At 46.9% G+C, this 25723-nt stretch overlaps 1 protein-coding gene across 3 annotated transcripts in view; it reads left to right on the top strand.

The window, feature by feature from the left end:
• ATP9A (ATPase phospholipid transporting 9A (putative)) overlaps positions 1-22947 on the top strand; it is a 168288-nt gene extending 145341 nt beyond the window's left edge. For all 3 annotated transcript variants that reach the window (XM_015148777.3, XM_077951996.1, XM_077951997.1), the window contains exons 20-28: positions 594-683; positions 808-952; positions 2060-2124; positions 5789-5944; positions 9540-9604; positions 11074-11182; positions 12101-12158; positions 14719-14922; positions 18377-22947. In XM_015148777.3, the coding sequence (XP_015004263.3) occupies positions 594-683; positions 808-952; positions 2060-2124; positions 5789-5944; positions 9540-9604; positions 11074-11182; positions 12101-12158; positions 14719-14922; positions 18377-18513 (1029 nt within the window). In that variant the 3' untranslated portion in view covers positions 18514-22947. The remainder of the gene's footprint in view (positions 1-593; positions 684-807; positions 953-2059; positions 2125-5788; positions 5945-9539; positions 9605-11073; positions 11183-12100; positions 12159-14718; positions 14923-18376) is intronic.
• The last annotated feature ends 2776 nt before the right edge of the window (positions 22948-25723 follow it).

Genomic DNA, 25723 nt, shown 5'->3' with positions numbered 1-25723 from the left:
TACGCACTCCACAGGGTGTGTTGTCCAATACCTGGCTTATGGTGAAAGTACAGGCTTTTTAAATTTTTTTTAAAGATCAGTCTTGCTCTGTTGCCCAGGCTGCCAGTGCAGTGACACGATCTCGGCTCACTGCAGCCTCCGCCTCCTGGGTTCAAGTGATTCTCCTGCCTCAGCCTCCCAAGTAGCTGGAATTACAGGCACCCGCCACCACGCCTGGCTAATTTTCTATTTTTAGTGGAGAGTGGGTTTCACCATGTTGGCAAGGCTGGTCTCAAACTCCCGACTTCAAGTGATCCGCTTGCCTCAGCCTCCCAAAGTGCTGGGATTACAGGCATGAGCCACTGCGCTCGGCCAGTACAGGCATTTTTAGTCCTGGGGGAATTTGTAGGTGGAGGTTGGCACATGGGCTCTCTTGGTTCCTGCAGAGTCATAACCAATAGGATTCCATTTGTTGCTGCCTCTGGTGGCAGGGGAGGGGAGGGACCCTTGGCTGGGGTGGCCGTTGTCTTCATGCCGGCTCCAGGAAGCCACTGTTTATTGTTTTATCATCTCCGGAGAGCAATGCCTCCTTCTCCATCCCTGTTCCCTTCCAGGTGACCAACCGCGGGGAGGCTCACCTCGAGTTGAACGCCTTCCGCAGGAAGCACGATTGCGCCCTGGTCATCTCGGGAGACTCCCTGGAGGTGAGCTTGGGGACCCCTGAGAGCCAGTCCTCCCGGCAGCCTGGGGCTTATCCGGCTTCGGCAGGGGCACTGCAGGCTGGGCAGTGACCTCCACCAATGCACCACCTTTCCCTCCACCCTGCAGGTCTGCCTCAAGTACTATGAGTACGAGTTCATGGAGCTGGCCTGCCAGTGCCCGGCCGTAGTCTGCTGCCGCTGTGCCCCCACCCAGAAGGCCCAGATCGTGCGCCTGCTTCAGGAGCGCACGGGCAAGCTCACCTGTGCCGTAGGTAGGCGCGGCTCAGGCTGTGCCGCTGGCCCTGGCCTGCCTGTGCACCAGGCTCCCTTACCCTAAGGATGTTTGGACACTGTTGCTCGTTCTTCACATTCCCCAGCCCCTTTGTTCAGGTCATGATTTTTCTTCGCCTCGCAGACTTTGGCTCTTTTTGTTATTATTTTTAATATTTCCCCTGGAGAGCAGATAAGCGTGTGCCAGGCCTCTACTCCTTTGCCAGTGGCTGAAGAGTGCAGCCTTCCAGTGGGTGGAGACCACACACTGTGGGGTTGGATCTGGGTTCAAATCTTTCCACTGGCTTTTCCCAGTGGGTGCCCCAGATGGCTTCTTTCACCCGTCTGAGCCTCCATTTGCTCGTGGTAGAATGGGAATAATAATTGTGGCTTCCTCAAATGGTGTCACGAGGACTCAAAGGGGTCACTTTTTTTTTTTTTTTGGAGACGGAGTCATGCTCTGTCGCCTAGCTGGAGTGCGGTGACACAATCTCAGCTGGTTGCAACCTCCACCTCCCGGGTTCAAGTGATTCTCCTGCCCCAGCCTCCTAAGTAGCTGGGACTACAGGCACGTGCCACCACGTGTGGCTAATTTTTGTATTTTTAGTCGAGACGGGGTTTCTCCATGTTGGCCAGGCTGGTCTCGAACTCCTGACCTCAGGTGATCTCCCCACCTTGGCCTTCCAAAGTACTGAGATTACAGTCATGGGCCACTGTGCCCAGCCTAAAAAGGATCACCTTTAAAATGTGCTTGCCACGCCGTGTGGAAAGTGTCCAATAAGAGCACAGCGAGTTGCCGCCGATGGTAATCCTGGGGTATCCCGGCCTCCGAGGAGGACAAGTGGTCATTCCTGTCCTATGTGGACACAGTCCCACTGCTGCCGCTCGGTGCCGGGACCCTCTGCAAGTCGCTGGGCTCTCTGACATTGAGCCACTCTGCCTGTGAAACAGGATCTTGGTAGTGCAAGGGGTTGGAGACATGGTATGGACAGGGCAGGCCAGGCACTCGGCGAGCGTTCCGTGACAGACGAGACTGCAGTAAAGACAAGCATGCGTTCTCGTTTAAGGGAAGAATGAAACCTCTTTTCTCTCTGGTCTGTGGCTCGCAGGGGACGGAGGCAATGACGTCAGCATGATTCAGGAATCTGACTGCGGCGTGGGAGTGGAGGGAAAGGTGAGAGTGTTTCCCTCTGCTGGGCTCCATCCACTTGCTGGAGTTTCTTGGTTCTTTTTCCCTCAAAGACAGAGCTTTAAGGCTTCTGGAAATTCCAGATAAAGAATGATAAGACATAAGGAACCATGTGTCACAATTACCTCATGTCACTGGGAAGATAGAGGTCTGTATTGCTACATCGTGCAGACAGATGAATGTTGGCTTTTTGTTTGCCCAGACCTAAATTTAAAAAAAAAGAGAAAGTGTTTCTAGGCCAGGCGTGGGGGCTCACGCCTGTAATCCCAGCACTTTGGGAGGCTAAGGCAAGTGGATCCCTTGAGGTCAGGAGTTTGAGGCCAGCCTGGCCAACATGGAGAAACTTTGTCTCTACTGAAAACACAAAAATTAGCTGGACATGGTGGTGGGTGCCTGTAATCACAGCAACTTGGGAGGCTGAGGTAGGAGAATTGCTTGAACCCGGGAGGCAGGGGTTGCAGTGAGCCGAGATCGTGCCATTGCACTCCAGCGTGGGCAACAGAGTGAGACTCCGTCTCAAAAAAAAAAGAAGCATTTCTCCATATCTTTAGGGTATGGTAAGTGTAATTCAGACTTCCCTGGGACACTCAGCACTGTCAGTAAAAGCCTTAGTTATCCTGCTCTGTGCTGAGCTCTTGGGCGCGCAACGGAAGAATGTCGCTTGCTTCACTTCTCACCAAAAGGCCTTGGCAGCTACAATTTTTAAAAGCTGGTGTGTTATAAAATATTATTTCTGTCTTTTTCTCCTTGCCAATTGTGCACTTGCCTCTTATAGTTTACTCAGCCCTAATTTGTGACCTCTAAATGACAAGAGGCAAGAAGATGGGTCACCGAGTTTGTTAGGACTGTGTGTGAAGGGCTGGAAGTGGTGGCTCATGCCTGTAATCCCAGCAGTTGGGGAGGCTGAGGCAGGAGGATCACTTGAGCTCAGGAGTTCAAGACCAGCCTGGCCAACATGGTGAAACCCTGTCTCTACTAAGAATACAAAAATGAGCCAGGCGTGGTGGCAGGTGCCTCTAATCCCAGCTACTCAGGAGGCTGAGGCCGGAGAATCACTTGAACCCGGGAGGTGGAGGTTGCAGTGAACCGAGATTGAGCTACTGCACTCGTGCCTGGGTGAAAGAACAAAACTCCATCTCAAAAAAAAGGAAAAGAAGTGTGTGTGAAGTATCGGAGTGCCAAGGCCCGGAAGGAGCAGGAGAGATGCTCCCCTGTCCAGACTGTTGCATAACTTCATGACTTTGGCTGACCCTTACAGCTTTTTTTCCCCCCACTTTCCCACCCTTTCTGGTTCTCTGGTTCTCTGGTTCTCAGCAAGATGACGATGATTTGAAGTTGCGGAATGAAATGATTTTTGAATGAGATATATCAGAAGTCTGTATAGATTTCCTGAATACAGTTTTTAAGAAGCATGTTTGAGTTTAATGGAATTCTCTACCAGTTCTTATAAAACTTAAAGCATTTTCTCTTCTACTAAAAATCATATTCTGATTCCTTTGTTTCTTGGGATATAAAAGTAATACTGCTCACTATAAAAAATGAAAAGAATCTAAGCCAGGCTTGGTGGCTCACACCTGTAATCCCAGCACATTGGGAGGCCAAGGTGGGCATATCACTTGAGGTCAGGAGTTCAAGAGCAGCCTGGCCAACATGGTGAGACCCCATCTCTACTAAAAATACAAAAATTAGCCAGACATGGTAGTGGGTTCTTGTAATTCTAGCTACTCAGGAGACTGAGGCAGGAGAATTGCTTGAACCTGTAAGGCGGAGGTTGCAGTGAGGGAGATTGTGCCACTGCACTCTGGGTGACAGAGTGAGACTCTGTCTCAAAAAAATATATAACATAAAAAATCTAAAAGTAAAACGCGTCTTTTAGGTAACTGCATCAAATGAGTAACACTGGTTTTTCTCCCAACATTTTTTCTATGTGTATATTACTGGTTATGAGTGTGTGTATATTTGCTATCTATACACATATCTTACACATGTATATATATATATAATTTTCATGTATTTTTTTAAGTGAAAACACAGTACATTTTGTTATGCACCTTGCTTAAATCTGTTACATCATGGATTTGTTCCTACGTGAGAGCATACAGAGCCATCACTTCTTGCTCTGACTCTACCTTTTTATTTTGAAAAATGTCAAAAGTTGAAATAGAACAATGGAAAAGTTGAAATAGAACAGTGAGCATCCATCTACCCTTCACTTTGGCCAATTGTTACTATTTGCCACATTCTCTTTCTTTGAATCAGTAGAAAGTAAATTGCATGTAATGTTACCCCTAAATATTTCAGCTGGATCTCTTTAGAACAAGGACATTCTCCCACACAAAGAAAGTAACATCATAACCCCCCTTGCCCCGTGTAACATTGATATAATGGTACTATATAATATTCATGCTCAACCCCGTGTAACATTGATATAATGGTACTATATAATATTCATGCTCAACTCCATGTAACATTGATATAATGGACTATATAATATTCATGCTCAAATTCCCCCATCTGTCCTCTAAGTGTCTTCATAGCTTAAATAATAAAAGCTCCAGGAAGGATTGCAAATCGCATTTATTAGCATGTCCTCGTGTTTCTGATCTTCTTTGTTGTAGAACACTTTTCTCTCTTTTTTTTCGTTGGAGGGTGTTTTGTTTTTCATGTCAGTGGTATTTTTGAAGCTTTCAGGACAGTTGTAGAGTGTCTCATGGCACGCAGTCCTTGAGCCCGTCAGATTGATTCGGTTCCGATTCTGCTTTGGCATGAGCACTGCACAAGGGGAATTCGTGTTCTTCCTGTTACGTCACATCCAGAGGCTCTCATCTCCTTCTGTCCCTTTAATGTTGGCTGTCACCGCCTTTTAAAATGAGAGAATTTGGCCAGGTGCAGCTGCTCATGCCTGGAATCCCAGCACTTTGAGAGGCTGAGGTGGGCAGATGGCTTGAGCTCAGGAGTTTGAGACCAACCTCGGCAACATGGAGAAACCCCATCTCTACGAAAAATAACAAAATCAGTCAGGTGTGGTGGTGCGTGTCTGTGCTCCCAGCTGCTCGGGAGGCTGAGGTGGGAGGATGGCTTGAACCTGGGAGGCAGAAGTTGCAGTAAGCCGAGATCACACCACTGCACTCCAGCCTGGGTGACAGAGTGGGACCCAGTCTCAAGAAAAAATAACAAAAAATACAAAATGGGAGAATTCCATTATGTGGTTGCACTGCAAGTTATTCCCACTTCTGTGAGTGTGCAGAGCTGTATATTCAGGAATATCCTGTCTAACATTTTTAGTAGCTCCGGGTTTTCGCCTCATGTTTAATTAGCTCTTAAGGGAACTAAATGTTTTAAAATATCTATCTTTAAATGATTCTTTGTTAGTTATGGGGTGGGCTGAACTCCCAAGGCCTAATATTAGATCCAGTTGACCTCCAAATTATGACTATATCGATTCAGAATGGTTTTTATTTAAATAAATTCCCCTTTTAAAATTAAATTTAGACTTCGACCACCAACTGCGTTTAGCTTGAAGCCAAAGAATTTCTTTCTTGAAGTTCTTCAGAGATCTCCTTACAATGTCTTGCTTTTTCAATTAAAGAAAATGTATTTGCCCTGACCTCTTGTGCTTCTGACGGCGCCTCATTTTATTGGATTTTAGGAAGGAAAACAGGCTTCATTGGCTGCAGACTTCTCCATCACTCAATTTAAGCATCTTGGCCGGTTGCTTATGGTGCACGGCCGGAACAGCTACAAGCGGTCAGCCGCCCTCAGCCAGTTCGTGATTCACAGGAGCCTGTGTATCAGCACCATGCAGGTGAGTGGACCGCTGGCTTCTGTGCACATGTACATGTGGCTGTACCATGTAGGTAAGTGGACAGCTGGTCCCTCTGCACAGGTGCATATGGCTATGTGATTATCATGGAAAAAGCCTGGGAATTAGAAGACTATGCTTTGGAGCTGTCACCCCCACCTCGCCAGTTTAAATCCCCCACCTGGCTACATTCCAGCTGATAGACCTTGAGCCAGTCCCTGAACTTCTTGGTACTCAAGATTCCTCCCCTGTTAAGCGGTGCTGGTCATTCCTGCCATGTGGTGTGGATGTGTGTGTGTTAGCAGTGGTGACGTCCAGTACCTGGCATGGGGCAAGTGGAATGTACATGAGTTATTTTAATTGTGGGTAGGTTGTTATAATTTGTTTGCTGGAGTGAAAGATGCAGAGTTAAATGCTGAATGACTATTCAGCCCCCAGATTTTCACCTTTTGCAGAGGTAAGGGCCATCAGAGAACAACCACTAAAGAAGAAGAACTTACTTTGCTTATGTGCTTCCTGTGCCCTAGGCATCAGGCTAAGTGTTCGCAATGCAGTGTCTCACATAAGCCTCACAATAGCCTGAGCCCATTTTACGGATGGGGAGGCTGAGGCTGAGTATGGATGATAAATTTTGAAGTGTCCCGCAGGGATTCAGTCAGCTCAGGCAGGTGGACCTCAAAGCCTGCAGTCACAATCTGAGTATCCTTCTTGATACACTCGTCATGGAGGGCCTGGGACTGTGTCCACTTGCAGGGGTCAGCATGACACCTGGCACTGAGGTTGCCTTGGCATCACGGTTCTGTCTCCCGGCAGAGCCCAGTGGGGGAACTGAGTGTGGTTATTATGATCACGAATACCCTTGGAAGTTAACATCTTGCTCCCCTCTTGCTTTTTCATAAAAGGATTCTAGAGTATATGTTTTCCCACCTTCTCTCTCACAAACTCCTTCAAAATATGTCATCACAGGACAGGCACAGTGGCTCACGCCTGTAATCCCAGCACTTTGGGAGGCCAAGGTGGGCGGATCACTTCAGGTCAGGAGTTTGAGACCAGCCTGGTCAACATGGTGAAACCCTGTCTCCACTAAAAATACAAAAATTAGCTGTATGTGGTGGCGCGCTTCTATAATCCCAGCTACTTGGGAGGCTAAGGCATGAGAATCACTTGAACCTGGGAAGTGGAGGTTGCAGTGAGCTGAGATCGCGCCACTGCACTCCCGCCTGGGCAACAGAGTGAGACTCCATCTCAAAACCAACAACAACAAAATTTGCCGTCAGTCTGTAGCAATTAAGTGTGGAGTAGAAAGGAGGCCAAAGGAGGGAAAGAAAATATTTTTGGTGTTGCAAAGCTGTTGATTGATCTTCCTTTTTGGGCATTGAGGTGAAAATGCTCCCAGTTGAGTGGTGAGAATGTAGGTGCAGTAGATCCTGGAACTCACATCTCTTTCTGGCCATACCACTAGGGATCTGTGAGACCTTGAGCAAATAACTTTACCACTCTAGGCCTCAGTCTTCCCACCTGGAAAATGGGGATGATGAGACCCTCCTTGCCCTCGGACAGGGCCACTGTGAAAAACAGAGAGGTTTTTAAGACATCAGTGCTAAGGCATCCTTACCATGACTAGTAGCAGTGAAACAAGGTAATATGTAAACATCAGGTGATACTTTAATTTGTTTAATCATACTTGAAAGGCAGTGTGCCTTTCAAACACCAGGTAGTGCTGCTTTGGGTATGTGAGAATTCACCATCCACTGGCAACACCCCAGTTTTTTGGGGGTGATTTTATGTTTTAAATATCTATTGCATTTGTGAGTAGGGGAGCCTTAAAGTGACTTTCATCAAAATGATCTAAACCCAAACAGCTGCTGTGGTTCACCAGACCACATCTGTACTTTTATGTTAACTCGCCAATTGAACAGGATAATGCTGTGGTTTTAATCATTGGGAGATTAATCAGCCCCTCCTTGGACACATACACAAAAGCTGGCCGGGATGAGCTGACTTCTTCAAAAACTGGATGTTACCGTTAACATTGATGTAGAAAAAGAATTCCAGAATGAGGCATTGTTCTTTGTGCTAAAGAAAATGCCTTTAACCCCTGTCCACTGTGCTGAAAATGGCCAAGAGCAAGTCCCAGTTAGAATTGCACCAGGACGTGGGTCTGCCAGAGACCACCGTGCTTTTATTTTTCCCAAAGTGCTATCATCAAGATGAAGACTGTGTGGTTAGGATGACTCTTTTAGAGGAGGGGGCTCCTGATATTGGTTTGGAAAATAAACACCAGATTCTTGATATTTTTACAACCGTCCTTCCTATGCAGCAGCCCAGCCTGGGTGAAAAGTCACCAGAAAAGTGGCTTTTCCGGCGCAGCCAGGGCGAACCGTGACTTCCCGTGACCATGGCGCTCAGGAGCACCTGCGCTCTGAGCTCTGTGCCGAGAAAGCACGTGTTTCTCACATGCTTTCTCTCTGTGTCCATTGAAGGTGCTCTGGGGAGCTAGCCCTGGTCTGTGCTATTTCAAATTACTAGGATATCTCTGCCTTGCTTTCTCCTTCTTTCTAAAAGCTTTCAGGCAGCGTTTGTCTCTGGCCTTCCTTCAGCTTTATACGAATAGGTAGCAGCTTGGAGACCATGTTTCCTCTGTTAGCCCATAGAGGTCCAGAGACGGAGCTAACAGAGCTTCAAGCCTGATTCTGGAAGGGTACAAGAACATGACAGAATATAGTCAGGGGTTCCTTGAGCTGTGCTCTGTGCGACCTTTCATGGCCTGGTCCCATCTTCCCCATGGGTCCTCCTCAGCCTATTCATCATTACCAGCAGCTAATATTTTCCAAAGCAGGAAGCAGACATTTCCATGAGGGTTTGTAAATATCTTCATTGCTTCTGTCTAATTGCAAAAATAATCTGTCACCATGTGTTCTTTTCAAAAATTTCCCCAAATACTGAAACATGTAATATAAGAAGTGAAGCCTTCTCTGCCATCCCAGCCCCCGTAGACACTTCAGAGGCTCTTTTTCCGTATGCGTTTCCGTATCTCCGGCAGCGCGGTTAGCAGCGTGCGTGCCTGCAGAGGTGGGGGTTCCGAGCTGTTTAGAAGTGTGCGCTCTGGGGCCACAGCTGGGCTTGAGTCCTACAGTTCACCTGCTCAGCCTCCCCTTTTGTAAAGCGTGGGTGATAGTAGAACTTGATCGTGTGGCTGCTCTGGAGATCAGCTGTGCTCACGTGCAAAGCATTCCTGGGTCCTGGAACTTAGTAAATGTTCACAGTGGGCTGAGTAGACCCTGGAGCTGTAATACATCACCCTACCCGGGAGTGATTCCTGGATTTGCTGCTTAGGAGCTGTGTGGGCTTAAGCAAGCCACGTACCCTCTCTGTGCCTCACTTTCTGCTTTGCATAATGGGGATGACGAAAATCGTACCTACTTCATAGGGTTGTTGTTGATGTTGTGAGAATGAAATGAGCAAATCCATGTAAAGTACCTTATAGCAGTGTCGGCGAGGGTGAGTGCTATGTAAGTATCAGGTGTTATTTTTATTCTGTAAAGGTAAGGGATTTTGTCATGACTTTTGGTGACATCCTCCTTTCTCCTTGGCACAGGCTGTCTTTTCCTCCGTGTTTTACTTTGCCTCCGTCCCTCTCTATCAAGGATTCCTCATCATTGGGTAAGGAAATCCTGCCAAGGAATTAATTGTTTACAAAACCTTCTTCATATGCCACAGCAGAGAGAAGAAACATGGTGGGAAAATTCTTGGGTTCCTAAGCCACATTGGTTCCCAGCCCCAGCGAATGCAGGCCCAGCACCATGCTTTAGAACCTCCTTGAATTAACCAGGTTTTGAGCTGTTGAGCCCTTAACCAGATGGAGGAAGTGGAGTTGGAGATGTATGTGGTGTGTTGCACTTTGCCATTTATACCTGGTCTTGAAAAAATACTCCAGGGTTATCAGTTGATTGAGGAGAGCAAGGCAGAAGGTTTGCAGACTTGGTGATTTCACTGGGGTCTTAATAAAAAGGGAAGGGGGATCTGAAAAATGCCCTCCTGGCCTGAACCAAGCCCTGTGGAAGTCCTGTCCTTGGAGCTCCAAGGAGGGCCCGAGTCCATTGCCTCGGGGACGTGCAAGCAACAGAGCTTGACTGCTGTGCCACAGTGACAGAGATGGTGTCACTTGAGCCTTTGCAGCCCGCAAACCCACTCCCATTACTGACCTGGAACTTCAGGCTGATCCTTCTGACCTTTTCAGAGAATGTGCTCAGTCTCTGAATCACCCAGGTAGGTGGAGTTTGGTTACCGAGTGCCCTAGATACAGATACATGCAGCTGAGGCCACTGCTGGTTAGGAGGAGACGGAGGGCGCCGGAAGCCCAGCTGTGCTCTGGAGAGTCTCACAGAGTCTGCTCTCCATCCTACTGTGTTGGCCGATGAGTTCAGCCTGAGAGGAGGCACTGGAATGCTGCCTGCTTCTAACTGGAAAAGCGGCCTGTCTTTTGTCGGATTCTGGAAGAGTACAGGAACATAACAGAATAGAGTCAGGGGTTCCTTGAGCTTGCTCTGTGTGACCTTCCATGGCCTGGTCCCATCTTCCCCATGGGTCCTCATTTCCTCTTCTGTCGCCCTCAGCCCCAGCCCCAGCCCCACTGGCCTTCTGGCTGTTCTTCAGACATGACAGCCATTCCCACCTCAGTGCCTTTGCACTGGTGGTTCCTTCTCCCTGGAAAGCTCATCCTCCTGGGACTGGCTTGGCTGGCCCTCACCTCTTGTGGGTGTTCACTCAAATGTTCTGTTCCTCAGCCTCTAAAATTGTGCCATCACCCCTCTACACACAGACACACACACACACCTTATTTCCTCTACCCCATTATATTTTTCTCTGTAGCACTTATCTCTAACACACATAGAGTTTACCTAATTTATTTGTTTATTGACTCACTGACCAGGATGAAAGCTCTTGAGGGCAGACATTTTTGTCCATTTTTCCTCTTAGGTTTCTGGTGCTTACAGCCAGCTCTGGAGCATAATAGACAAGCGGTAAATAGTTGTTAGAGGCATGGATGGGACTTGGGCGCCAGAGGCTGGCATAGCACATAGCTCTGATGGCGTCGGCCAGGTCTTACCTATGGCGGTTTTCTCTCCTAGGTACTCCACAATTTACACCATGTTTCCTGTGTTTTCTCTGGTCCTGGACAAAGATGTCAAGTCGGAAGTTGCCATGCTGTATCCTGAGCTCTACAAGGATCTTCTCAAGGTTCTGTTAGCTTCTCAGTCCCTCCTTCCTCCTTCCTCCTTCCTCCTTTCCTTTTCTCTTCCTTCCTTCCCTCCCTGCTTTTTCCCTTTTAATTTATTTCGCACAGACCCTCCATTTCTGATTTGGACACATTTGAACTGGTAGCTTTCTTACTTTTGGGGGGAAGGTGTGGGAGTTTACGTTTTTTCTTAAAGCGGTAATATATGCACTATTATAAAGAACGTGAAAGAGTACAGTAATAGATAAACTGAAAACAAGCCAACTCACGACTTCGAAAAAGCCCCTGACAGTTCTGCTTTGCAGCTGCGACTTACGTTTGCTCCCAGAGATGTTCTTGTGTACACTTCCAAAACGTGTGTGTGTGTGATGGTGTGTGGGTAGGCATGTGCATAATTTTATTTGTCTTCAAGGGTTTTTTACCCAAGGGAAGATTTATTCCCATTTAATGTTATTTTTTATTTTTATTTTTTTTGAGACTAAGTCTCTGTCACACAGACTGGAGTGTAGTGGCTCAGTCTCAGCTCCCTGCAACCTCCACTTCCTGGGTTCAAGCGATTCTCCTGCTTCAGCCTCCTGAGTTGCTGGGATTATGGGCGTGCACTACCATGCCTAATTTTTGTATTTTTAGTAAAGAGGGTGTTTCACCATGTTGGCCAGGCTGGTCTCGAACTCCTAACCTCAAGTGATCCACTTGCCTCAGCCTTCCAAAGTGCTGGGATTACAGACGTGAGCCACCGCGCCTGGCCAATTCTTTTTTTAAAGAACTAATTCCTCCAATGTGTTCAAATGTGTGTGAGCCACTTTTTTGATGAAGACAGATGGGTTGCCTTATCTAGTTAGCGGGAGAATAACGTGAACACTGATGCTGTGTGAGGCCCCTACGAAACCGGCTCTAACCTTTCTCTGTCTCTCATTTAGGGACGACCATTGTCCTACAAGACATTCTTAATATGGGTTTTGATTAGCATCTATCAAGGTAAGGATGAGTGGAGACACCTGTTTGTCTTGTGCTCTGGCACTGACTCAAGGGTGTCCCCTTCTTGCCTGTAGAAGAAGCAGGAAGGAGGGTGGCAGCGTGACCCAAGGGAGACACTGATCACCCTGTATAAGGACTTGAACATCAAACATGCGCAGTGGTGCTGCCCGAGAAATGAGGTAGTGAAGCCAGAGGAAGGCAGCGGACAGTAGTCAAAGCCTGTGGGGCTGCTCTACCCACGAGGCAAAAGGTGGTTGCTTTCTGGGATGTTCTGAAACCTTTTCTGAGAGTCAGATCAAGTCTTAGTTTTGGAAAAACATGTTTACTTCAGTGGCCTCCAGAGGGAGTCTCCCAGACTACAGAGGCTTTGTAAGATGACCTATTGGGATATAAGAAGAGAACAGCAAAACTTCTGTTTGTATTTATTTTTTCTAACTCTTTTACATTTACATATATATAATATATATATATATATTTATTTATATATTTTTGAGACACAGGGCAAAGCCACCGTGCCCAGAATCCTCTTTTTTTGGTATTTCTATTTTTATGTATGTTTTGTGGTGCACATAATAGATTTTATATACTTACAAAATATATTTTATGTAATATATAGAAACAGAGTGAGACCCTGGGCAACGGAGGGTCTCACTCTGTTGCCCAGGCTGGAGTGCAGTGGAGCAGTCACGGCTCACTGTAGCCTCGACCTCCCCAGACTCAGGTGATCCCCCCACCTCAGCCTTCTGCGTCTGGGATCACAGGTGTGCACCACCACCAAATCAGTTGCCAAATCAGTTCATTTCTTCCCAATTGACTGTGAGCCAAGAGCCCCTGCAGGTCCAGCAAGATGACCTCATGCTGTGCTGTGGACCCCATCGGGTGCTGACACGGGCTTTAATTCCTATCTAGAAACCTGTTTCTAGTTCAGCATCATAGACTACAGGTGTGCACCACCACACCTGGCTAATGTTTGTAGTTTTTGTAGAGACTTGAGGTCTCACTGTGTTGCGCAGGCTGAACTCAAAACTCCTGGCCTCAAGCAGTTCTCTTGCCTCAACCTCACAAAGTGTTGGGATTACAGGCACGAACCACTGTGCCTGGAATCCTCATTCTTTTTTAGTATTTCCATTTTTATGTATGTTTTGTAGTGCATATGTTTGTGAAATGGTCCTAATATTTCTATATATCTGGACAGGTACATATATATAACTTACAAATAAACATGTATATTTGGGGTTTATTTTATTTTATTTTTTTGAGAGAGAGAGTTTTGCTCTTTTGTCCAGGCTGGGGAGTGTAGTGGCATGATTTCGGCTCATTGCAGCCTCCGCCTTACGGTTTCAAGCAATTCTCCTGCCTCAGCCTCCCGAATAGCTGGTATTACAGGTGCCCACCACCGCACCCACCTAATTTTTGTATTTTTAGTAGAGACGGGGTTTCCCCATATTGGCCAGGCTGGTCTCGAACTCCTGACCTCGTGATCCACCCGTCTCGGCCTCCCAAAGTGTTGGGATTACAGGCATGAGCCACTGTGCCTGGCCATGGGTTTTTTTTTTTTTTTTAAATAAATTTACTGTTCATGTCACCTATTGGGGTTTATTCCTTTTTTTTTTTTTTTTTTTTTTTTGAAACAGAGTCTTGCTCTATCACCCAGGCTGGAGTGCAGTGGCACGATCTTGGCTCACTGCAACTTCCACCTCCCAGGTTCAAGCAGTTCTCGTGCCTCAGCCTCTTGAGTAGTTGGGACTACGGGCATGCACTTCCATACCCAGCTAATTTTTGTATTTTTAGTAGAGACAGGGTTTTGCCATGATGGCCAGTCTGGTCTTGAACTCCTGGCCTCAAGCGATCCACCCGCCTCAGCCTCCCAAAGTTCTGATTACAGGTGTGAGTCACCACATCATTTTATTTGTTTGTTTGTTTGTTTATTTATTTATTTATTTATTTAATGTTTTGAGACAGGGTCTCACTCTGTCACCCAGGCTGGAGTGCAATGGTACAATCTTGGCTCACTGTAACCTCCACCTCCCAGGCTCAAGTGATCCTCCCACCTCAGCCTCCTAAGTAGCTGGGACTACAGGTGCATGCCACCACACCTGGCTAATTTTTATATTCTCTGTAAAGATGGGGTTTCACCATGTTGCCCAAGCTGGTCTCGAACTCCTGAGCTCAAGCAATCTGCCCACCTTGGCCTCCCAGTGTGGGGATTCCAGGCATGAGCTACTGCAGCTGGCCGTGGCTCCCTCATTTTAAATATTATATTTAACTTTCTATTTCTTTCATCAACTCTAGACAGTTATTCTCTCCCTCCCTGCCTTACTTCCTTTTTTCTCCCTTGTTCTCACTTTGTAATTATAGATTATTTATCCTACAAAGTCAAAGAGGAAAAATCAGAAAACTATAGGATCAGACCTGCACAATGCACCAGTCATTAACCTCATGTAGCAAGTGGTACCTTTCATGTCTAAATGAAAAACGCGGAAAGGAACCAGGTGTGAGCGAGCAGGGCGCAGCTTTTGCAGGGAGGGGCGAGGGGAACACCCGTCTCTGGCGTTTGCAGGGAGCACCATCATGTACGGCGCGCTGCTGCTGTTTGAGTCGGAGTTCGTGCACATCGTGGCCATCTCCTTCACCTCGCTGATCCTCACCGAGCTGCTCATGGTGGCGCTGACCATCCAGACCTGGCACTGGCTCATGACAGTGGCCGAGCTGCTCAGCCTGGCCTGCTACATCGCCTCCCTGGTGTTCTTACACGAGTTCATCGGTAAGACCCCTGGATGCTTAAGCCCCGTCCGTCACCCCCAGTGAATCTGGCCCAGAGGTCTCACTGCCGTATGAGGGAAGGGGGCTCCCAGCGCTCGGCCTGGGCTCTTGCTCCAGCCGTCCTTCCGCTCAGCCATCCGCGTTTTCTTACAGGTGTTCCCTGGGGACAGGTGTAGTTGTGCTTCAGGGTGTGAAATTGAGGACAGGGTGTGATTGCAGTAGACAGTGTTTTTCTTTTTCTTTTTTTTGAGTCGGAGTCTTGCTTTGTCACCTTTTTTGGGCCACAAAACCTTTTTGTTCTCCTGAAATCTTAATCTGAAGTCCAATCTATGAAACTGATAAAAGGGGACTTGTGATGGCAAAGTGGCAGTGTTGGGAGGTGCCGAGCCCCACAACCTTGCCTGTGCAGCCCTGCCTTGCTGCTGTGTCCTGATAGAGCTCCTTAGGGACTCCATGGATCTCAGAATAAAATCTACTGCTCCGCACAGCAAACCAAGTGCTGAAGGTACTCGCCAGTTCCGTAGACGTGGGAGTCCCTGCTGTGTGCCAGGATTATGGTGGCAGATGAGGTGGACGGGCTCTCCAGGGAGCTGCTGTTCTTGTTGGGAACACATGATAAACACACATTAATGAGTCTGTGAGCACAGGAGTATCAGATGTGATCAAAGTTACCAAGAGAAAAACGGGGTGAGGTGCTAGATGCCCAGGCAGACCCCAAATAAAAAATGTTTTGGAGGCCGGGCACGGTGGCTCACACCTGTAATCCCAGCACTTTGGGAGGCTGAGGCGGGCCAGATCACGAGGTCAGGAGTTCGAGACTGGTCTGGCCAACAATGGTGAAACCCCATCTCTACTAAAAATACAAAAATCAGCCAGGCATGGTGGCACACACCTGTAGTCCCAGCTACTTGGTTGGCTGAGGCAGGAGAATCGCCTGAACCCGGGAGGCGAAGGTTGCAGTGAGCTGAGATCGCACCACTGCCCTCCAGCCTGGGTGACAGAGTAAGACTCCATTTCTAAATAAATAAATAAAGTTATGGGAATGTAGAGATGGGGGATTGTCGGCCCATCCTAAGGCGGGGTGGCGGCAGATTTCTCTGACCTCAGTAGTGATTCCAGGTACTCTTGGGCTTGTCCAGTGTCAGCCACTGTCTCTGGATGGACAAGCCTGGTTTCATCACCCTTCCATGCTGACCTCATTTGCTTTGCCATATCAGTTAATTTCTTCCCAATTGAATGAGCCACAAGTCCCTGCAGGGCCACCCACATGACCCCATGCTGTGCTACGGACCCCATCGGGTGCTGACACAGGCTTTAATTCCTGTCTAGAAACCTGTTTCTAGTTCAGTGTCATAAACTTGGAACACGGGCACAGTTCAGATGACCCAGCATTTTCTGTGTTGTGCTGTGGATAGATTCTGAACTCTAATCTTGGTTTCCCCTGCGCAGGGCAAACTCAAGCCGCTATGGCTTTGAAACCTCAGGGCCAGGGGTCATCCTGAAAGTCTAGCTGGTGCAGCAGACAGCCCTCTTTACACCTCTTTCCTCTTCAGTAGAAGCGTTTAAGTTTCTGTCTGTGTTATTTAAACAAAAAACCCTCAGAGTGATACTGTTTCTCCTTTATCAACTGAGGGAGCAAGGCCCTGAGGCTGCTTCTCTGCTAAAGAAGCTCATGTGTGTTCAAGATTGCAGATAGACTCTCTCTGGGGGAAACTTTCAGTTATGACAACCCTCTCACGCCCCATCCTCCGTGGGAAGCCTGCAGGGGACCGCAGTGGCCCATCCCTTGCTCCTTTGCCCCAGGCCTTCTCAGTGGGGGTGATGTGGTCCCCACCACCTGGGGAACAAACATTGGTCTTTGGTGGGGTGTGAACAAACCCTGATCCTTTAGATATAAAGGAGATGTATCTATAATATTATAAACAGATACACAGTATACCTGTGACATTAACATTTCATGGAGCTGGTTGATTAGGGAAGAAAAGAAGTCTAAAAAGCTTCCTTAAGGGGCAATAACGAGAAAAAGGCAGAGAAACTCGACCTTACCCTGGAAGCATCTTTGATCACGGCTCTTCTGACAGCTTCCAAAGCTCCTGAAGGTTTTAGTAAAGGTAAAAGAACCATCCCCTGAAAAGCAAAGGTTTCACAGTTGCGGCACCAGTTTCTAGAAAGGATTTGTGAGCATTTACTGCACGCTCCAAGAACTAAGGGAGCATCGCTGTAAAAAGTGGAGTTTTAAAGCAGTTTCACCCTTGTCACTAGTCTCTAGACAGCGTTTTGTGAGACCTACTGTGTGCTCAAAGGCTTGGGCCTGAGGTGGTCACAGAGATGTGGCCCCTGCTCAGGAATCTCAACTTGTTTTTGATAGGGACACACCACAGAGCCGGGTCAGAGGTGTAGGAAAACCACAGGGCGGGTTGAGCCTTGGGCCTGGCACTTAGTAGGTGCTGCCTCAGTACCAGCTGCATTTCAGCATCCTGTGCTCAAAAAGTGGGGAAGGGGCTTACTCTGGCTTCTGCTATATTGAAAGCCACAAGCTGTCACTCCTCTCTTAAGAAAACTTCATAACCAGGTTTATAATCCTGCAGCAGGAAAGGCAGTACCCCTGCGCGCCCACCCCACACGTTCCATCAGAGTCCCTGAGGCTCAGCCTAAGCCTGTGTCTGACAAGCGGGTCTGAGCCCACTTTGCACCATGACCCAGATTTATCCCGTGGCTTTCTGCGACCATCACTAGAAGCAGAAGGTGCATTTGAATGTCACTTTCCGCTCGCCAGTGGCCGGGGCTTAGGAAGAAAGACTCTCCAACTGTTAGACAATACCAAATCAAAAGCATCTCTGGGTTTTCTTCCCCTGTAATTTTCTTTCCTTCTTTTTTTTCTCTTTTTTTTTTTTTGAGACAGTGTCTTACTCTGTTGCCCAGGGTGGAGTGCAGTGGTGCAATCTTGGCTTGCTGTCATCTCGAGCTCCCCGGCCTCAAATGATCCTCCTACCTCAGCCTCCCGAGTAGCTGGGACCATAGGCGTGCACCACCATGCCTGGCTAATTTTTGTATTTTTTGTAGAGACAGGGTTTTGCTATGTTGCCCAGGCTGGTCTCAAACTCCTGGGTTCAAGTCTTCTGCCCGCCTTGGCCTCCCAAAGTGCTGGGATTAAGGCATGAGCCACTGCATCTAGTGGCCCCCATAGTTTTCTTCTCCTGGGTGTTGAAAGTAGCATTTCACTATCAGGAAGCTACAGAAGAGAGAGCGAGGAATATCAAGCTGGCGGCGCTGTGTGCTCTCAGCCACGGTACCTTCCCTTACAGTCCATGGAAGGAGAGGGCCAATGTCAGGAGGCTGTGTGTTTGTAATAGGAGATGACTTTCCCTTTGATAGCTGTGACACCTGTTTCTGGACCACACGTGCCTTCCGGAACATTCCTGCCTGCTCACTGCTGTCTTCCCGTTTGCTTGCAGATGTGTACTTCATCGCCACCTTGTCATTCTTGTGGAAAGTCTCCGTCATCACTCTGGTCAGCTGCCTCCCTCTCTATGTCCTCAAGTACCTGCGAAGACGGTTCTCTCCCCCCAGCTACTCAAAGCTCACATCGTAGGCCGTGTGCTCGCTGGAGGGGGCCCTGGTCTCGGCGCTTCCCTGATGGACAGAGCTCAAGTTCCATTTCTACTAATCGCCACCTGTGGATTTTGCAGCAATTGCTAACACGTGCAGTTTTAATGGGAAGAGGCTCTGCGCCTAAACGGAGCCCTAACGCTGCATCAACGGGAGGGAAGGTCCTGAAAGAGACCCATCTGGGCCTGTCTGAACCCCTCGTTCTTCATGTCTGAGTGAATGTGAATATGTTAAAGCTGGTGGCTCAGCTGGGAGGTTTATGTGGGTCACTGTGCGAGCTTCCTTATGACTTGAATTTTGTCGTCACGTGATAAAAGTTTCTGTGTAGCTGAAGGTTGTAGAAGGCTTGTGTTTTGTTTTGTTTTTTTTTTTCTAACAGTCCTAATGTGTATGTATTCTTTATGTCTTTCTTGCTCTTACAAAGAGGTGTCAGGAAAATAGAAAGCTCGTGGTGTCAGTTTGGGAGGAAAAGACAATGACATTTGGTAAAAACTTATCCACACGATCACCTCCATTCGGAAATGCTCAGTATCATCTCCAGCCAGCCCTGCTTACCCAAGTTACACTGGATTCCTGGGATCGTAACCAGTAAATGAGAGGGAGAGAGAGTGTCCTAAATCCAGTCTGTTATCCTTGATCTGATTCAGCAACCATAGTGTGTGAGTTGACTTCACCTGCCACCTCGTAAAAGACTTTCAGAGGTGTGATCCCGCTTTATTGGGACCTGGTAACAATTACAAAGCCAGTGGCTGTCTGAGAACGACCTCAGACGTTTTCAGCAGAGTTGTTTTAGCCGGAAACGTGCCACTGCATGGCCCCTAAATGTGTCGACAGTATGATAAGAGACTCAACTAATTCTTTAGACAACATGGCAGATGTGACTCAGATCCTCCAAGACCAAAGCGGAAAGGTCAGGGGGCTGGGACTCTTCTCTTCCATAGAAGCCTGTTTCCTGTTAGGAGGCACGATGGAGGATGACCCCACAAAGGCGGAGGCATCTTGCCGGCCTGCCATTCATTGGTGGCAGCTTTCAGAACAAGGAACCCCCGGTGGGAGGACGCCCAGGCTGCAGCTTTGGGATCTGGGATCTGTTCCACTGCCGGCAGATTTCAAGGGGAACTTGCTGAAAGGCAGCCAGTGGTAAAGATTTCTCCCCTACCAGGATGGACTACATGCGTGCATGTTTCTTATAAAGCTGTGGTTTGTTTCAGAGGAGGAGGGGGGTTTGCAGTCGCTGGCCGTGGTAGAGCAAGGCATTCTTGGGTTTTCAAGTCACTTCTTGCAGAAGCCACATATGCATGCCATAAGGGTTAAGTTGGTGGATCTTCAAGAGCCAAGTGTGGTTGAAATCTTGGATTTGCGTTTACTTCTTGATGAGTACATATCCTTCAAACCCTCCGCCTGGCGCTACTTCTGTGTGCTTCAGAGATGTGCGTTACAGCCTGGTGTCTGACGCCTACTAACTCCTGCTCTTGGAGACCTGGAGACATGAGGATCAGATAGTCCCTTGCCTTTGGAGCACTCTTGATAAGCTTTTGTATTTTGTGTTGTCCTTTTAAAACGTTCTAGAATGACTTTATGTTTTACGTTGCAGGTACTGATAAATTGGCTGTTGACACCACATCTATTTTGTCTTATGATTCTGCAGTTTTGCAGTATTTTCCCCTATCTGATTCAGCCATTTCTGCCAGAGGGAAAAGGTCAGCAGAAAAGATGTATTGAATGAATAGTTAAGGATAGGATCTTTGTCCAAAAATTTCAGAAAGATTGAGCAAATCTGATGTCTTCATTGAGTGAGTTTCTGTTTTCAAAGGTGGAGGAGAAAGTTGTGTTGGAAGTTTTTAAGCCTCTGTTTTCTTGGAAGTCAGTCTGTAACGCTGGGAAGTCTTAAGATAGTCCTGTTTAGAGTCTGCAGACCCTGAACCTGGCTCTGTAACTCTGGGAAGTCTTAAGATAGTTCTGTCAACACTTTGGAAACTCTACCTGGCTTTGCTTGGAGATTCGGGATGCTGGATCCTGCAGGCAGGGCGTGTGGGAGCCTCATCAGGAGGTTTTAGAGGTTTCCAGCAGAAGCAGAATAAAGATGGTCTCCCTGGCCTTTTCCTTCTATTCTCAATTTTGATTGAGATGCACAAGTTGACCGTTAAAGCCAACACTTAAGATACTGGTTGACATCTTCAAGGGAGAATGCTTCCAGGAGGGGCTGAAGAAGCCACAGCTGGAAGTGGAAGGTACTCGTCAGTGTTCTCCACAAACCTTTTTACTCTGTTGTCTCAGCCGCACTGGGGCGGAGGCAGTCAAGGGTGAGAAGGACCAGAACTCAAGTGCAAACTACCACGTGGTTGGCTCATCCCATCCACGGGCAGCTGGCTGACGCCATTCACTGGACGGTCCCTGAGCATCTAGGAATGCCCACACCACGCTTCTTAAACGCTGGAGACGCAAAGGCAGGAGGATTCAGTCCGGTGAGAGTACACGATCTTTACCTGCACGAATCAGACTGTAAGCCCAGCAGAGAACCCCAGGGGTGCTTGGGCACTTCTCGGAGGTTATCTTAGTTGTGGTGGGGAAGACAAAGAAATAAGCAAACAAGAAACTAGAGTTACTGTACAAGAAACTCTCCTGAGTTTGTAAACCTTAAGCATAAGGATTCAGTTGACCTTTTTCTTGGTTCATCAATCTGGAAAGAACTTACATAAAGCGCCATTGACACTCTCACCTGGGAGCTCCATGGGCCTTAAGTCTTTGACAGCCAATTTAATTTGAGGTCAGAGGGCCTCGAGGTACACAGTCAGCACTGTTTGAACACTTTTCCTGAAAGCAAAACTCACAGCTCCCTGCGCCCTCTGACAACACTAGCTATTTCTGCCAGAGTAAGAACTTCTGTTATTTTTTTTTTTTATTGTTCATATGTCTTTTGGTGATGGTTGTGTGACGGGGCAGCAGGATCTATTTGGTTTCTTTTTTTTCCACCTCCTTCCTTTTTGTCTCTTTTTTTTTTTTCCTCTTAAGAAAATCACCAGACTAGTTTTTCCATCTTGAGTAATTTCTTATATGGGACAGTTTTGATCCTCATTTTGAAAGCATGCATGTGCACATGTGTGTTGCCTGTGGTGCCAGGTGAGACAGGTGGCACTAACTCCAGCTGCTTGGAAGGCATCCCAGGGAGCATCTTAAAGTTGGAACAAACCTCCCGTTTCCAGCCCCTGGGGCCAATAGGCCACGTGCTGGAACTAGCATTGTAAAATTTCCATCCCAGTTCCGCTCCCCTGGAGTGAAACCTTTTTTTTTTTTTTTTTCGTGACAGTAAACCTTAAAAACCATTGTCTCTTTATGAACATTTCCTCAGTTTCTTCTCTGCTGAAAATGTATGCCATGCTACTTTTTAATGTATTTTGAATTTTGTGCTCATTGGAAATCGATATGCTAATGACTCCCCCAACCCCCGCCAGAATTTTCTTTTTATACTTTGTCTTGTTTTTACTGGAGTGGGCTGGGCATGCTTGCGTGCCTTTAGGGCAGCATTTTAAATCTTTGCCAAAATTGCAAATGGGACGTGTACATTCTTCTGCTCCATCCTACTTAAACACCTATCAGCTATTTTTATCTTTAACCTTTTCTGTATGTTTGAAGTGTGTGGGGTGTGTGTGCGTGTGTGTGTGTGAAAGAGCGAGAGAATATCATGTAAAGTTTTTTGAAGAATTGTTTGGTTTTCATTGCATTAAAATTCTATCACTTCCAGCTTTGTTTTCGTTTAAAAAAATATACAAAGAGCTTTGTAAATACAACAGATTTTATTTCTCCCCCCTTTTTTAATGTACAGCTTTTTTGCTGTTTATATATACTTAAAATATTCCCATGAGTTATGTCCAGTTCTTCTTGGAAAAAAATATATTATGTTTTTGAATGGAACTGCAAAGCATCCTGCAGCGTGAGCACCCCTCCACCTGGAGCTCTGACACATCTTCTCAGGCCAAAGCGGCATTACCCGTGAATCCGTCTTCTCCACCACAGCATGGTTTGAGGCACAATCTGTTAACATAGCTGGGCCCTGTCAGTGACTGTTGTGTTTGTGGGGTCAGGTGGGGGGCATGGTATTTGCAAAAAAACAAATTATGGCTAATTTATTATTTTGTTGCAGTGGGGTTAACTGTAAACTCATGTAAGAGTCCGTGATTTCCTCATTAGTTGATCTCTGTCTCTGTAATCCTCGTTGCAAATTTTCACCAGGACAGCATTTTTTGATTAGAGGGGAGCTCTGGCACAGTATGCTTTAATTTAGCAGGAACTTCCAGATGATTTAAATTCTTGATGCTGTGATGACACACATAGGATCTTTCGTGTTTCTGAGCGACTCTACTTTCATTGTTTGCCAGCGCGGCTCGTTGCTGTTACCCAATAAAGCTTGTGTACGTTCTGCCTTGGGGGATTATTCTAATTTGTACAGAAACATGAATTCTGGTGTCAAAATGAGGACTTTTTATTATAATGCTCCTATTTTCTCTTTATTTCATGGTACATGAAATGTAAAGAAAACTCTTTCCAGTTCAAAAAATTATTTTGATTTTGGCAAAAACACACACACACACACACACACACACACAAATCAATGCATGTTATTTATTATTCTGTACTATTGTCCATCCCAGACATGTCAGAATTTCAAAAGGTGATAGATATAAATGGAAAATAAGATGAAAACCATAAGCTTCATATTGTATTTCTATACACGGACCTTAATGACTCTGGAATTTTTTTTTTTTTTTTTTTTAATCAAGGGATGGAACATTTAGTAACAGTCAGTTAAGTTTTAGGCAAAAAAAAAAATTTAAGGCTGGGCGCAGTGGCTCACACCTGTAATCCCAGCTTTGGGAGACCAAGGCAGGAGGATTGCTTGAGCCTGGAGTTTGATACAGCCTGGATAACGTGGTGAAACTCATGTACAAAAAAATACAAGAAAACGAGTTGGGTGTACTGACTGCCTTCAGCCTCTGGTCCCAGCGACTTGGGAAGCTGAGGTGGAACAATCACCTGAGCCTCGGAGGTTGAGGCTGCAGTGAGTCGTGACTGTGCCACTGCACTCCTGCCTGGGCGACAGAGCAAGACTCTGGCTAAAAAAAAAAAAAAAAAAAAAAGCTGTTGTGTAGGAAGTAGTTGAAATCCAGTGATTTCAATCGGGTGATTTTTTCACCTGTGCCCTGCGGAGTGCTACAGGCAAGGGATGCTGCACACCCTATGATTCACCGGTGGTCCCCACAACAGAGCCCAAAGTGTCAAAAGTGCAAATATTGAGAAACCCTGTTTTTTGTTTTTTTGGTTTTTTTTTTGAGATGAGTCTTACTCTGTTACCCAGGCTGGAGTACAGTGGTGCGATCTCGGCTCACTGCAACCTCCGCCTCCCAGGTTCAGGCAATTCTCCTGCGTCAGCCTTTTGAGTAGCTGGGACTACAGGCGCCTGCCACCACGCCCGGCTGATTTTTGTATCTTTAGCAGACGGGGTTTCACCATGTTGGCCAGGCTAGTCCGGAACTCCCGGTCTCAGGTGATCCACCTGCCGTGGCCTCCCAAAGTGCTGGGATTACAGGCATGAGCCCCCGTGCCCAGCCAGAGAAACCCTAATTTAATCGGCACATGTCAGCTGTACCATTTGTATTTGTAAAAGGGCCCAGAGGTATAAGCTGGTATGTCTCAGGAAGCAAGTTATGCCTCCGACTACTATACCAAATACTAGACCGAATGGTATAATTAGTAGCTCTCTGCAGTGTGAGCTGCTGGTTCCCTCTTTTTGGTTCTCAATGGAAAGGGCCATCCTCAGTAAATGGACTAGAAAGATAATTGTAGCTTAGTTGTGTTTTCTCATGACAGCGGCGAAAGGAAGGTATGTGCTGTGAAAGGTAGGGACCGACCATGCTTTTCCTTAAACGTGTGCTACCCCTGCACGACCTTAGGCCTCTGCATTTGCCTGCGGTGAAATTCCGTCCATGTGCGGACGGACACTCCTCCGCCGGAGCCGCTAGGGGGAACTTGAAGACTGAAAGACATTGCTGTTTCCTGTTTTCCACAACCAGCCGGACCCCACGTGCCCAACTGCCCAGAGTTTCAAGACGGTGCTTTCATAGCTTCAGAATTTATTTCATGGCCAGAAGCCCCGTGAAAAACAGACATTTCTTTTCATCTTGTTGACCAGAATATTTTGCTGGACTTAGTTAAAAAAAAAAAAAAAAAAAAAAAGGAGGGGGGAGGGTGTGAGAGATGAATATTTATTTGCTCTTGGATATTTGCATTTTTGAATAACTGGCAAGTAGGAATCTTTGCCAATTCACTGTTCAGGCTACTAAGGTTTTGAGACGAAATGTACCAACACCCCAAGTACTTTTAGTGTTTTTGTTACGAAACTTTTCAGGGTGACATGAAGCCCTGCGGTATTAGTGAGGAGGTCTATAAATGATGGATTTGCTCACCTCAAAATAGAACTGTAGTCGCTCCAAATTTTCCAGAAGTGGGAGCACAGTGACAGAATTCATTCAGGACTTGCTAATTTCCTACTTTAAATGGGTTACATAACAGAACGGGTCCCGCCTTCGCGCCTCTCAAAACTACCCATGAAGTGATGGTGAAATGTATCATTAAAAGCTAGAAATAGCTCTGCTAAACTCTGGGAAAAAGATGAGTTTTTTTTCTGATATCCCTCCCCCCACCCCCCTTTTTTCACCCAAACATTGCATAATGTTCAAAAAGTCAAATCTTTCCGTGGGATTTAATTTCATTTTCCATGTGGCTGTGGTCGGAGGGGTAACTCAAGCACTTTGGGGGCTGGTGGATTTTTGGAGGATCACGCATTCCCAGATCAGTTTGCATCCAAAGCCTTAGCCGAGAAATACACCCAATCCTGGGGTTTCTCCCCATCCTTCCTGCCCCCCTTTTGTGGATGAGTTATCTACAACATGGCATCTTTTCAGAAAGCCTGCCTTCTTGCAGGAATGCCCAAACAAAGCCACCCTCCACTTTCCATGTTGAGGTTTTGATTTTGAAATGGATTCCCCCTAAAATTTGGGGTAACTGAGTCACACGTGAAGTCATCAGCCCCACAACCTATGCTTGATACCAAGCCAGGGCTCATTTCTTAGAATTCAGCCAGCAGGTTCTGTTTGCTCACATTAAGAACTTGGTGTTCTAAGCCTGAGCTGTTTGTT

Source organism: Macaca mulatta, chromosome 10 (assembly GCF_049350105.2).
Source record: "Macaca mulatta isolate MMU2019108-1 chromosome 10, T2T-MMU8v2.0, whole genome shotgun sequence".
In the NCBI taxonomy this organism is placed as follows: Eukaryota; Metazoa; Chordata; class Mammalia; order Primates; family Cercopithecidae; genus Macaca; species Macaca mulatta.
Note: the sequence above shows the minus strand (reverse complement) of the source record. Positions and strands in the feature narration are given on the sequence as shown.